Here is a 13,441-nt window from a genome sequence, read left to right as displayed (position 1 = left end):
AATGATGAAAATATTGAATTTTTAACTAAAAATAAGGGGATCTAGTATAAAACCTAGTAGTGCTACAAATAATTCAACAACTAGCTCAAAGATTTTGTAAGTGTTTGCAGGAACAAGGATTTTGTTCACCTATACAAATCTAAGAACCCAACAAAAGATCAAACTCCTAACCACAATAAAGAAGGAAAAAACAGTTTTTTTAGAACTAAAACAGTGCAGACAGAGAAAAAATGGGAAATATATAGGGCAAAATGTAGGAAAATCAGAAGGTGAAAGTTGGTATAATCATATCTGAAGAGAAAAGAAAACCCCAGATTTGAAATCTAGGGTTTAGATAGAAGAAAGAATGCAGGAGAAGAAGTTAGAGGGGGAAAAAAAGAAAGAGGAGAAAAAGACAAAGTGGGAGGTTGGGAATTGGGAAGAGGATTAAAAAATGAATAATAAAAAAAAGAGCTTTTGAAATAAAAGGAGGTTTGAAATAAGTGAAGTGAAGTGTGTGTGAAACAGATGGCTGTGCATAGAAAAAAAGACCCTTTCTTTAATTTAATTGATTTGTTTGTGTTTGTAAGTTACTAGTGACAAGTGAGGGTAGAGTGAGTGGTGGTGGAAGTATCTTATGAGCAAAGAAGGAAGATAGATTTTTGTTAATGTAAAGAGATAGAAACAAACACAAGAGTAGCAGGGACGGCAGAATAGTGGGTATTGGAGGGAAACTGTGGCCTACCAAAATTCATCTCTTTTTTTTATTTTTTTATCACCATTTCTTTCTTATTGCTCTAGAGGGACTTTATGTCATTTGCATATTTAATATTCATTGAGATAATCACTAACTTCTTTTGATGTATTCAATTTTATTGATAAATTAAATTTTTTTATTTTATTTTATATGAAATGGTAAATAAACTTCATATAAATGTGAAATTTAGAGTTGAAATTCAAAACATAGTATTTTATTTAATGATTTCCACATATATGTCATGTTTAGCGAAGGATTAAGTATAATATGACTTTTATAGTAATGAAACAATTTCATGATGTTGGAAACAGTTAAATCAAATTGGTGTTATAAAAGGTGTATTTTCAAATGGGACTCATGACAAACCCATTATTTTGTTATTGATTGGTTATTCGATGATTTGATAAATAATTTTTTGTTATTGAATTAATAACTAAAATAAAGATATTTTATACTTTTAAGAATTAAAATTGTAGTTTGTCTTAAAAAATATAACAATATTAAAATTAATTAAAACAAACGAGATTAAACCTTCTTATAATATAATGTACGAATTGTTTGATAGTTAAACTTAAAGAGATTCAAATCATTTTATCTCAATGTTATCTATGTAAAACAATGCAAACAGTTTTTGATAGATATAATAAAATAAAATAAATATATTTCAATTAATTATTTAATAAATTAACAAATATATAATAAGTAAATTTATAATATTATTATGTGTTGTTTGATTAATTAAAAATGTTATATTAAATATAAATTAAGTTAGAAATCAACATAATATAATTAATTTATATTTGTGAAAAATAATTTAAAATATACAAAAATGTAAGCTAATAAAATTAAAATTAAAATAACACAGTCTAAAATTAAAGTTTAAAACACAAAGATAATTTTATTATTTTATATAATCTAATAAATTATTAACTAAAATTATTAAAATATAAATAGTAAATTATATATATATATATATATATATATATATCTGAAAAACAAAAAATCAAACTAATAAAGTACTATAAACCCAATACGTGAGATCTTTTACCCAAAAGGACTGTGATAGCTTAACTTCTTTGACTCCGTCTTTATTAATTTATTTAACAAATAAAATATAATAACTTTACTAGTCATAAATTTTCATACTAACTTTTTTTATAATTTAAATTATTTATTTGGTAGTATTAACCTTTTTTAATATAAAATTATTTTATTATTTATTTAATTATTTTAGTTTTGTTTGTAATCAATAAAAAATTTAAGTATTATAAATTAATGTATCGTAATAATGTGTGTATTAAATAGTTGATGCGATAAAATAAAGTTATTGTGTTGTTATATGTACATCTCAGATATATGATCCAGTGCACGATGCTTATCTTATGCCTATCATATATTTATTCAGTTTGTATTGTACATTTTCTCTATCATTTTGTATGCATAAAAAAATTCTCACAAGTAATGTGCAAGGGCTATTTCAAATGTTTTATTTAAAAAAATATTAGTTTCATTAATTTTAATAATAAAAATATATTAATAGGAAAATATCAATATTATACTGTTATTATAAAATAAAAAATAATTTAAAATAATAAATAAAACATTTAAAATACAAGTGAAAATAGCATTCAGAGTAGTATAGAAATATCTTTTCATTATTTCTAAATGTAAAACTAATTGAATGTACATTAGTTATTAGTTATCAGATTACTAATGCTCTTCCTGCGACTTTTCCCTATGTTGGACCTAGTATACTTCCACAATCAACCTAGTAAATTCTATTCATTTTGAATTTAAAATATACTATTAATTATAATAATATTAAAAACTTAAAATATAATATTCAAGATAATAATATTAATATTTATTAATTAAATTAAATATAAAAATAAACAATTTATTTTTTATTCACTCATTATTTAATATCTCTTAATTATTGAATTTAAATAATTAAATTATAGGCAATACCGACCAAAATTTAAATTCCAAAAATAACAAAAAAGTGTAAAAGTTGGTATTGGTCATTCATGCAATTTAAGACCACCAGTAACAGCGTTGAATGAGACTTTTCATTTATTCAATTTAATCTTTGGTATAATTAATGATTTTAATTAATTAATACTATAGTGAATTAAATTAATAATAAAAAATGTATATATTATATAAGAATGAGAAGAAGAAAGAAAGAGCAGAAAGTGCTTTCACTTTCCTTGTCTCTTTTGAGTTTTGACTGTTACGAATCCCTTTCTCCTATAAGGTCATTCATTCATTCTCTTAATTCTTCTTATCCTTAATTCTTTCTTCAATTCAATTCATCTTTCTCTTCTTCTCTCTTATAATTTCATTTTTCCATTTACTACTTTTGCTTCATTGCTTCTAAGTTGTATTGATTTTCTGGTCTGTAATGTTTCTATTTTTTATTTTTCTGCTCAATTATTGTTTCGGAGCTTTTGTTTTGTTGATTTAGTTTTTTCTTGTTAGAAATTTGAAGCAGCAGTGTTGAATTAAATTGGCCCAGCTCTGCACAGATTCGACACTCAAATAACAAAGAAAGGTTTGATTTTGCGACCTTTATGTATGTACTGGTTGAATATTCGTTATTGTTCTGCTGCTTAATTTTATTCGGTTATTGTTATTTATATTTGTTTGATTTTTTCATGTGGATGTGATTGTTTTTTTTTACTAGGTTAGTTCAAACTAGCTTCTAGGTAACATTCAATCGTCAATTGTTCATATGGAACAAGGTTTATTTTTTATTTTTTATTTATGTTTACTTAATGTGAATTGTTTTGGGTATTAGAAAAAAAAAACAATTTTGGTAATTGAATCCATACCAATCATGTTTTAATGTAATTCTGTTGGTATTGGGCAATAGGTATAGGTATTGGATAATAATTGAGGGGGAAATGATTTTAAGCAAAAAGGACTCTGTGATAACTTTAGGAATTTGTGGACTAACTAGTTTTTTTTTTGAAGGAGTTATAGGTTGGGATGGGTTGTAAGTGCTCTAAGTTCTCAGCATGCTGTTGGAGTACTGAGCAAGGTGGTGATCCGGTTCTGGAGGCTAACATTGATGGTAAGCTATTGAGTTGTCCCCATGTATATGTTCTTGCTGCTCTGAGAGTGATTGTTAATCATGTGGCTATATTTTGTGTTTAGAAAATGAAGATAATAATATTGAGGGAAATGGGTTGCCGTTGTTTCGTGAATATACAATTGATCAGCTTAGGAAGGCCACTTCTGGGTTTGCAATAGAAAATATTGTTTCTGAGCATGGAGAAAAGGCTCCGAATGTTGTCTATAAAGGGAAACTTGAAAATCAAATGCGAATTGCTATCAAACGGTTCAACAAATCAGCATGGCCAGATACCCATCAGTTTTTGGTGAGCATACAGAAACTAATGTATCGAATTCAAGTAGTTGATTTTTTTAATGTTTGTTATAAGTGTCAGTTGTGCACTTCGTCATATGCTTCTACATTTTAATGCACAATTTATAGTTTGTTACTACTGTATTTTTGTTGGTTTTAACGGCTGAGTTAATTGGTGTTTTGTTTTGTGAGTCTGTTCCACAGGTCACGAGAAATCATAAGAGGGTCTGGAGAAAGACCAAATCAATCATTAGTTTGTTGTTTTTACACATCTGTGATTCTTCATATAGGAAAAATAAATGTGACGGTTCAAATGCAAGTGTTTTTGTGGCCTTTTATGATGTCAATATTCATTTATTTTCATTGCTGTGTTTCATGCATGCTTCGGCATTACAATGATAGTCCGCCTGTTGTTGGATTTACCGTACTTCGGTTGGTTTACGCTTTTGCATTTCAATGATCGTGCAATCTCTTGTTGACTTACATACTTTTGTCGTTTTTTAACAGCCGTATTAATTGGTATTTTGTTTGATGCGTGCGAGTCTATATAGATTCTTTGGGGTCTGGGGAACGACAGAATCAGCTATTACTTTGTTTTGTACACATGGTTTGTGTCGCTGTATGTAAGATAAATGTATGATAGTCCAGTTCAAGTGTTTTACATGTTTTAGTGTCTCCTAAGTCATGTGTGGCATTAATGGCATCAACATTTTTTTGTCTCATTCAATCTTTTATATTGGCATGCAACATTTTCGTGCGTTGAAGATATTTAATATGTGATGTGTGTGCAAGATCTATCAAATAATTTACCTTGTTCAAATAGTTATTGTGTGTATTTATGGCATTTTAGTTCTCCTTTTACATATGTTGGCAGTTGAAAACTTTCCATGATTTTGAGAAAATTTCCAAAAATTTCTAACCCCCCCCAACATGGTTAGTAGTGTGGTTTTCTTTTGCTTAAACTGCTTTTCATCATTAGCACGATAAGGAACCTTCTCCCACCACCCGTTTCAGGAAGAGGCCAGAGCTGTTGGTCTGATAAGGAGCCAAAGATTGGCAAATCTGCTTGGATGTTGCTGTGAAGGTGATGAGAGGTTGCTCGTATCAGAATATATGTCCAATGATACTTTGGCAAAGCACTTGTTCCATTGTGAGTAAATAGCTAACTTGTCATGCTTAGCTTTGGTATTTATTTGTTTGAATTCAAATACAACTCCTATTGAAGCAGCGACTGAAAGCTATCTTTATTGATAGTCGCATTGCTATCGAATTTGTTTTGAATTGAAGGAAATTCAATGCTCTCACTCTTTTGTACCATTTCAGTGCTATTTGGGTGAACTTTAGCAGTGATTATTTGTTGCCGTTACTTCTTCCCTGCTATCCTTTTGAATACCTGTTGATGACTTTTCTTTTAACAAAATTTTCCACAATTATTTAGGGGAAACTCAACCGATGAAATGGGCAATGCGACTTAGAGTTGCTTTACACCTTGCCCAAGCTCTAGAGTACTGTACCAGCAAAGGGCGTGCTCTGTATCATGATCTAAATGCTTACAGAGTTCTTTTTGATGATGTAAGTTCATTTCTTGTATTTTCGGTGATATCTATTTCTCACTGCGGCGAAGGGTGCAAAAGTTTGTTATCTTTGAAAGCTTTATTACAGTTAATTAATAAAGCTGTGTTAAGTACACAGTTGAATTGCTTGCTTAAAATTAATGAATACCATATAATATTCTTTCTTTTCTTGTCAAGTATGCTTATATTCTTTCTTTTCATGTCATTCAGGACTTTAATCCAAAACTTTCATGCTTCGGTTTGATGAAAAACAGTCGAGATGGGAAAAGTTATAGTACGAATTTGGCATTTACCCCGCCTGAATATCTCAGGACAGGTACTTCCTCAAACGAAATACAATTTCATCACAAAATTATGTTATCTGTTGTTCTATGTCTGTGCCTTGTATCAAACTTCTGTACAGTGATTTTAAATTTGAAGATACAGTTGTAAAATTTTCTTCACTCATAAAAGTTGTTTCTGTATCATGTCTGTGATTGGGGTATGGCTCTCTCATATGTTTTTTTAAGTCGCATAGTATTCTTCTTGCTCAGTACCTAATGTTCTCGTGGATTAATAATGTCATGGACCTGCTTATTTTATCTTATCGTAATAAACAGGTTAACATAAATCATTATGTTATTTCAAACTTATGTGATTGAAGTGGATTCGTATCCCCTCCTCCAAATTGAGAAAGACAATAATTCTCCTACATGATGATTTAGTCATTATATTCATTTTATATCTTATGTCATACTTATAAATGTATGATATATGATGGCAATGTTTCTGCTTTCCTTTTCCATGTTCACGCAGGTAGAGTTACTCCCGAGAGTGTAACTTATAGCTTTGGGACCCTTTTGCTTGACCTTCTCAGTGGAAAGCATATTCCTCCAAGCCATGTAAGTTTCTTTCCTTCATAAAAAGTTACAAAAACCAATAATTGGATAATGTTGTAAGTTTCTTTCCTCCAAGCCATGTAAGTTTCTTTCCGCATAGCTTAGTGTCCCCTGTTGGATAATGTTGTGAGTATGTACTCCCAAAAGACTGCTCAACCTATGCGAGGTGGCAAAGTGACAACAGCTGCCTTGAACATTCGCATAACCAATATTTTGTGCTTGCATTTCTTGTCATGTGAAAGATTAATACTACTTGTCTGTCTATCTTCTGACTGTAATTATTGTCTTTCTTCGCCTTCAAGTAGCCAAAGTTATAGCCTGTTAATATTAAGTTGTCTCATTTTGTATTTATTTTCCTGGACAGACGTGGCTCTCATGATTGAATAGGGTGCTTTTTTTTCTTAAGAGCTAAACATTCTGTATTACAGTAACTTTGTTTTTCCTATACATTTGACTTATATTTCATATTTTTTGCAGGCCCTTGACCTGATCAGGGACAGGAACCTTCGGAGTCTAACAGATTCTTGTTTAGAAGGACAATTTTCAGATGACGAGGGGACCGAATTGGTCCGTCTAGCCTCACGATGTTTACAATCTGAACCGCGAGAGCGTCCTAATCCAAAGTCACTGGTCACTGCTCTAATACCTTTACAGAAGGATTCTGAGGTTAGCTATCTTAGATGTGGTTCACATTTTCTCACACATGAATGAGGATAGCCTATTAAAGAATGCTTGAAGGCTGATTTTTATAGGATTCTCAAGTTGTACACGATATTGTCTGTACTGATGTTTTTCTATTCAATATAATTGTAACCATCTTATATTTGCAAGTCAGTGGCTTTTTTTGTCTGTGCTTAGAACTGCGACCATATTTCGGTAAGATGGAATGGACTGTGAATGTTTTTATTTTTATAGGTTCCTTCTCATGTTCTGATGGGTATACCTGATGGTAGTGCTGCTTTTCCCCTTACTCCACTTGGGGAAGCTTGTCTACGCATGGATCTGACTTCCATTCATGAACTGCTGGAGAAAATTGGGTATAAAGATGACGAGGGCACAGCTACCGAGGTATAAAGTTTTGGTCTATATAAGATGTTTGATCTCTTATCATATATGTATTGCCATATACTTGTTTTCCATGTTGACCGGCTAATTGTGTTGTCCACTAATTTATTTATTTACATCTATCTCTATCAAGCAGCTTTCATTCCAAATGTGGACCAACCAGATGCAGGAAACATTAGACTCAAAGAAGAAGGGAGACGCTGCTTTTCGGCATAAGGACTTCAAAACCGCAATAGATGGCTATACACAGGTCCGTAGTTTTCTTGGTTCTTAAGTCGGTTATGAAAAATTTATAAAATCACTTTCTGTGCTCTTCTGGAGCACAACTACGACTTGCTGCTGCTGATGGTTTTTCTCTGCAATTCACAGTTTATTAACGTTGGAAGCATGGTGTCTCCAACAATTTACGCCCGTCGTAGTCTCTCTTATCTCATCAGCAATATGCCAACGGAAGCACTCGGTGACGCAATGCAGGCGCAAATGATATCTCCCATTTGGTACATTGCATTTTACTTACAAGCTATCGCTCTTTTGGCATTGGGTAAGGAGAATGATGCACAAGTGGCACTTAAAGAAGGTTCATCACTTGAAACTAAAAAGAACACAAATTAGTACATGAAGTGGTTAGCCAAATCTTGAAGATAACAACTTTTTTTTACATAGAAAAAACAGCTGCTGGTTTCTCAATGTTTGGGTAAATGTACATGTTCCTTATTGGATAATTGTTAGGATTGTTTTTAAGGTTTATTATACTTGTGCATGCTTAGAAGCATTCTTTTGCAGTAGGATTATCTTTTTGTTGTTTATTTACCTATGTTAGTGGCAGCATAAAAGAAGTGAAATATATGATCATTTAGAAGAGAGGTGTGTTTGTAAAGGATTGACATGGCATTTGCTGGGAAAGTATCAAATGCTTGTAGTTGTGCTTGTAATTTAATGTACAGAACAAATGGTTATGGCTACCATATGTCGACATGTTTTTTGTATGTTAAATATATTGATATATATTCATTTTCCTTCTAATAAATTCTTTTAATATTTTCTCTGGATAGTTGTTCTATTTGCCTAATAAAATCATTTACAAGAAATTCCTTGCTTCGAATAATCACTGGGTTTTCATTAATTTTCTGATGCAATCTCTGGAGAGTCTAGACTGTGGGCCTGTGGTTGTGCCCAAGGATGACTGCAGAGATAGACAGTAACAGTGTAACACTGTAACACTGTGCATGTCGCTCGTACGTTTTGTTTAGTTAAAATTATTTAGTTGTCCTTTTGAAATTATAGTTACATTTTTTTCTTCAATTATACACTTATTATGTTATAGTTTTTTAAATTAACAAAGAGAGAGAGTAAAATGAGTAAATGACCGGATTGAATCCATCTATTTATAATTTTTTATTAACTTAGTAAAATACTTCAATATTTCAATTCATCCATAATCCATTTAAAAAAACAACCGTTCATTATCCGTTAACGTTCTTTTAATGGGTATTCAATTTCAATATCCATAAAATTATTTTTAAAAGTCCGTCAACAAAATTATTTTAATTAAGTACTCTAGGTGGAATAAATTAATATGCAAAAATAAGTTAGATTGCAAATATTAAGAAAGTAGTTGATCACATGTAATCTATGCAATTTCAATATAAATTTAAGTCTATTATCTAAATTACCATTCATGATCAATAATTTGAAATAAAAAAGGTTAAATTAAATGAAGTATATTGTGGAGTAAATTAATATGCAAAAATAAGTTAGATTACAAATATTAAGAAAGGGACTTGATCATATCTAATCTATGCAATTCCAATATAAATTTAACTCTATTATCTAAATTACATTCATGATCCATAATTTGAAATAAAAAAGTTAAATTAAATGAAGTGTATTTTAGATATATTATCATTGAATAAGAGATAGATAGGTGATTTTTGCTCATTTCATTTTAAAAACCACAAAATAATTTAATTTATATCTTATTTTAAAAAGAAGGGACTGTTTGGCCACACCAACCGCGGGAGCTCCGCCTCATCCAAATCCTCAAATTTTATTTTAAGAATACTATTTATTTTATATTTAAGCATCTTTGAATCCAATAGATTGTAAAATATATTTGAGGTGATCCAAGGATATTTTAAATAATGGATTACTTACCATCCATAAATTAAATGGATTGGATGCAATCTTTAATTACTGTAACGCGCACCCAGGATAGTTTTATTCTAGCGTGGAAATTCTAACAAAAATATTTAAAAGATTTGACAGGGCCCAACCGGGTTCGAACCGGTGACCTCTTGATCTGCAGTCAAATGCTCTACCACTGAGCTATGGACCCATCACGTTTATGTTAAAATGATCTTTTATTATATATATTGTTTTATAAAGCGACAAAACATGGCTTAAAGTTGGATCTCAATCACATGCAAATTCTGGCTTGCTGAATTTTAAACACAATTAAATTAATTTAGTTTTCAATTTTATGTCGATCTAGAAAAACTTAAACAATCTATTATTTAAAAAAAAAAAAAAACATGAAAATAAAATATCCATTCCATCGACTATACAATTCATCATATCAACATTAATAGAATATAAAAATTAAAAATAAAAACAGAATCCAAAGTGTACGTACATTCACAAATAAACCCCCACAACTAAACACTAAACCCCCCAAAAGAAAAAGAAAAAAAACAAACATACATAGAATTGAATTATAAAATCCACAAAAACAATACTCTGAATATGTACCTTTGAAGCCAAGCCACAGCAATACTAATAATTATGTAACACACATGACATAAATGAGCGAAAAGGAAGATTAATTAAAAATGTGTGAAGGTGATGAAACTAGGCGATATCGTGTTCCTGTTCTTGATCATCAAAATCACCTTCTTCTTCTTCAAGAGCAGCAGCATCTTGATATTGTTGATATTCAGCAACCAAATCATTCATATTACTCTCAGCCTCAGTAAACTCCATTTCATCCATACCTTCAGCAGTATACCAATGCAAAAAAGCCTTTCTCTTAAACATAACAGTGAACTGTTCCGAAACACGCCGGAACATTTCCTGAATAGAAGTAGAATTCCCCATGAATGTGGAACTCATGGACAAACCTGTAGGGGGAATATCACAAACACTGGATTTAACATTGTTGGGTATCCACTCGACGAAGTAAGAGGAGTTTTTGTTCTGAACATTAATCATCTGTTGATCAACTTCTTTAGTGCTCATTTTTCCACGGAACATTGCAGATGCTGTTAAGTATCTGCCATGTCGTGGATCTGCCGCACACATCATGTTTCTTGCGTCCCACATTTGTTGTGTGAGTTCTGGAATTGTTAGGGAACTGTATTGTTGTGAACCTCTTGAAGTTAATGGAGCAAAACCAACCATGAAAAAATGGAGACGTGGGAAAGGAATGAGGTTAACTGCTAGTTTTCTAAGATCTGAGTTTAGTTGTCCAGGGAAACGTAAGCAACAAGTCACTCCACTCATTGTTGTTGATATCAAATGGTTCAAATCACCAACTACAAAATATGCAAATTACTCTTTTATATAAATATATGATTAAAATTCAATATTTTTGTTATCAATGACAAACAATACTTACAACTTGGATTAGTGAGCTTGAGTGTTCTGAAACAGATATCATAGAGTGCTTCATTGTCAAGAACCATGCATTCATCTGCATTCTCAACTAGTTGATGAACAGAGAGAGTTGCATTATAAGGTTCCACCACAGTATCAGAGACCTTAGGAGAAGGGAACACTGAGAAAGTCAACATCATCCTATCTGGATACTCTTCTCTTATCTTTGAGATCAGCAGAGTTCCCATTCCTGACCCAGTTCCACCTCCCAGTGAATGACATATTTGGAAACCTGTCAAACACCAAATTATTTCCACTTATAAAATTCTGCTAAAAAGTATCAACATTATTTATCAACCATTTCTAAATCTTGGTTGTGTCACCATTTTTAATACTGCAGAGATTTGCAGTTAAATATACTCATGTAAAGGATTTTTCTAAAAAAGGTTCGCAACTGATGTTTGAATTATTTTTTTATGTCTATGCGACTACATCAGCCACACTTGATTGTGATTCTCCTTAGTATTAAAGATCACAGTCGAGATTTAAAACATTCAATCTAACCTTAATCACGATTACATTGCAGTCATGGAGACCAAAAAACTGTGATGTCATACTCTAAATTGTGTCACATGCCTTTTTTAAAATATTGTCTATGCAGCTTTCTAATCGTGTTGAGATTTTTAATATCGCACAAAATTGCTGTTAAATATACATATACAGATGTTGAAAGTTTTTAGAAAAAGATTTTCAAAATATTGTCTATCCAATTTTCTATTCGTGTTGAGATTTTTAATATCGTACAAAATTACAGTTAAATATATAGATGTTGAAGGTTTTTTAGAAAAATATTCTTAAAATATTGTCTATGCAACTTAACTTCTAATCGTGTTGCGATTTTTAATATTGCATAAAATTGCAGTTAAATATACAGATGTTGAGGGTTTTTAAAAGAAGATTTACCACCATGATCTAAAGGTTACTTAGGTCTACGTAACCATAATTAAGGTTGTATTAGTGGCATTTGACTGCAATTCTCTGTAATATTATAATTGTAATTGAATTGTAGTCGAGATATAAAAAACCTTAATATCACAATCTAGATCATCATCTCGCACCTTTTAAAAAACAAAAATACAATCTATACTAATGCAAAACACTGGTAATATGTCTAAATAGACTAAGAACTAAGTGAAGTGATCTAAGTAATAAACAAACAAAGTAGTACCTTGCAAGCAATCACAACTCTCAGCTTCTTTACGAACAACATCAAGAACAGAATCAATAAGTTCAGCTCCTTCAGTATAATGTCCCTTAGCCCAATTATTACCAGCACCATTTTGTCCAAAAACAAAGTTATCAGGCCTAAATATTTTTCCATAAGGAGCAGAACGCAAACTGTCCATGGTACCTGGTTCAAGGTCCATTAAAACAGCTCTTGGAACATATCTTCCACCGCTTGCTTCATTGTAATATACATTCACTCTCTCTAGTTGAAGATGAGAGTTTCCTATATAACTTCCTGTTGTATCTATCCCATGTTCATCACACATTACCTCCCAAAACTTTCCTCCTATTTGGTTTCCACATTGTCCTGCTTGTATGTGGAGGATTTCTCTCATTATTATGAATAAGTTCTCTTGAACTTGATGATTTCAAGAATGACAAGATCAACTACAAGTTGGAATGAATGGAAGTGGGGGAATGGATAGCCTTTTGTAGCTACAATTAAAGAAATGATAGTATTATAATTTCTTAAAATATTTTTTATTGTAATTTTTTAAAATTTATGTTTGTTTTAAATTAGTAACAATGAGATCAAAGACTTAAGTAATAAACAATTGTGAAAGCGAGAAGACGAAAAATGATATACCAAGAATGTATTTTGTTTAAATAATGAAAATGTGTTTTGATATTTTAAAAAATTTGAAAATGTTAGATTTGATTTTAGAAATTGTAAAACAAAATTGTGAAGAAAATATTTGATTTATATTTATAAGTTGAAGTGAAAATAAAAACATGAAGTACACAAAGTAAAGTAAATGATCTAAAATAAAAATATAGTGTGACACAAGTGATAGATGTTTGATCGTTTAACTATTTAGTTGGAGGTTTGATCAATGATAGCTCGTTAGTATATACTGAGAAATATATACAGGAGATATCAACCCCATTAATAAATTTTAATTACATTGAGTGATTAGTCTCGTAATTTCACGCATGATAT

At 30.8% G+C, this 13,441-nt stretch overlaps 2 protein-coding genes and 1 non-coding gene across 12 annotated transcripts; 1 reads left to right on the top strand and 2 right to left on the bottom strand.

Moving 5' to 3' along the window:
• The first annotated feature begins 2,887 nt into the window (after positions 1 to 2,887).
• Positions 2,888 to 8,668, top strand: LOC101502771 (serine/threonine-protein kinase BSK7-like). 10 transcript variants are annotated; one of them, XM_073370299.1, is made up of 13 exons: positions 2,888 to 2,993; positions 3,218 to 3,290; positions 3,423 to 3,480; positions 3,722 to 3,812; positions 3,896 to 4,119; positions 5,121 to 5,256; positions 5,545 to 5,678; positions 5,891 to 5,996; positions 6,476 to 6,561; positions 7,036 to 7,224; positions 7,474 to 7,626; positions 7,760 to 7,873; positions 7,993 to 8,668. In XM_073370299.1, exons 4-13 carry the CDS (start codon positions 3,728 to 3,730, stop codon positions 8,233 to 8,235), a joined length of 1,470 nt encoding a protein of 489 aa, XP_073226400.1. In that variant the 5' UTR covers positions 2,888 to 2,993; positions 3,218 to 3,290; positions 3,423 to 3,480; positions 3,722 to 3,727; the 3' UTR covers positions 8,236 to 8,668. The 10 variants fall into 10 exon arrangements, with proteins under 10 accessions (XP_073226400.1, XP_004503727.1, XP_004503725.1 ...); XM_004503670.4 differs by lacking the exon at positions 3,423 to 3,480 and having other exon boundaries at positions 3,713 to 3,812; XM_004503668.4 differs by lacking the exon at positions 3,423 to 3,480 and having other exon boundaries at positions 2,889 to 2,993.
• A 1,218-nt stretch (positions 8,669 to 9,886) lies between these two features.
• On the bottom strand, positions 9,887 to 9,958 carry TRNAC-GCA (transfer RNA cysteine (anticodon GCA)). The gene has a single exon. It is a non-coding gene; the product is annotated as a tRNA-Cys (tRNA).
• Positions 9,959 to 10,155: 197 nt separating this feature from the next.
• LOC101502468 (tubulin beta-1 chain) lies at positions 10,156 to 12,940 on the bottom strand. The gene is made up of 3 exons (XM_004503666.4): positions 12,443 to 12,940; positions 11,237 to 11,506; positions 10,156 to 11,153 (listed from the first exon to the last, which is right to left on the bottom strand). Exons 1-3 carry the CDS (start codon positions 12,834 to 12,836, stop codon positions 10,471 to 10,473), a joined length of 1,347 nt encoding a protein of 448 aa, XP_004503723.1. The 5' UTR covers positions 12,837 to 12,940; the 3' UTR covers positions 10,156 to 10,470.
• Between the last annotated feature and the right edge of the window lie 501 nt (positions 12,941 to 13,441).

This window comes from Cicer arietinum, chromosome 6 (assembly GCF_000331145.2).
Source record: "Cicer arietinum cultivar CDC Frontier isolate Library 1 chromosome 6, Cicar.CDCFrontier_v2.0, whole genome shotgun sequence".
NCBI lineage: Eukaryota > Viridiplantae > Streptophyta > Magnoliopsida > Fabales > Fabaceae > Cicer > Cicer arietinum.
The sequence above is the reverse complement of the archived record's forward strand: the minus strand, read 5'-3'. Positions and strand labels throughout refer to the sequence as shown.

What these genes read in the sequence shown, in the direction of transcription:
- LOC101502771 (XM_004503670.4), top strand. Translation starts at nt 3,728, where the DNA reads ATGGGTTGTAAGTGCTCTAAGTTCTCAGCATGCTGTTGGAGTACTGAG. An exon ending in TCTGGAGGCTAACATTGATG is followed by an intron (nt 3,813 to 3,895) that starts GTAAGCTATTGA and finishes TTTTGTGTTTAG; the next exon opens with AAAATGAAGATAATAATATT. An exon ending in GGCAAAGCACTTGTTCCATT is followed by an intron (nt 5,257 to 5,544) that starts GTGAGTAAATAG and finishes ACAATTATTTAG; the next exon opens with GGGAAACTCAACCGATGAAA.
- LOC101502468 (XM_004503666.4), bottom strand. Translation starts at nt 12,836, where the DNA reads ATGAGAGAAATCCTCCACATACAAGCAGGACAATGTGGAAACCAAATA. An exon ending in GAGTTGTGATTGCTTGCAAG is followed by an intron (nt 11,507 to 12,442) that starts GTACTACTTTGT and finishes GGTGTTTGACAG; the next exon opens with GTTTCCAAATATGTCATTCA. An exon ending in CAAGCTCACTAATCCAAGTT is followed by an intron (nt 11,154 to 11,236) that starts GTAAGTATTGTT and finishes CATATTTTGTAG; the next exon opens with TTGGTGATTTGAACCATTTG.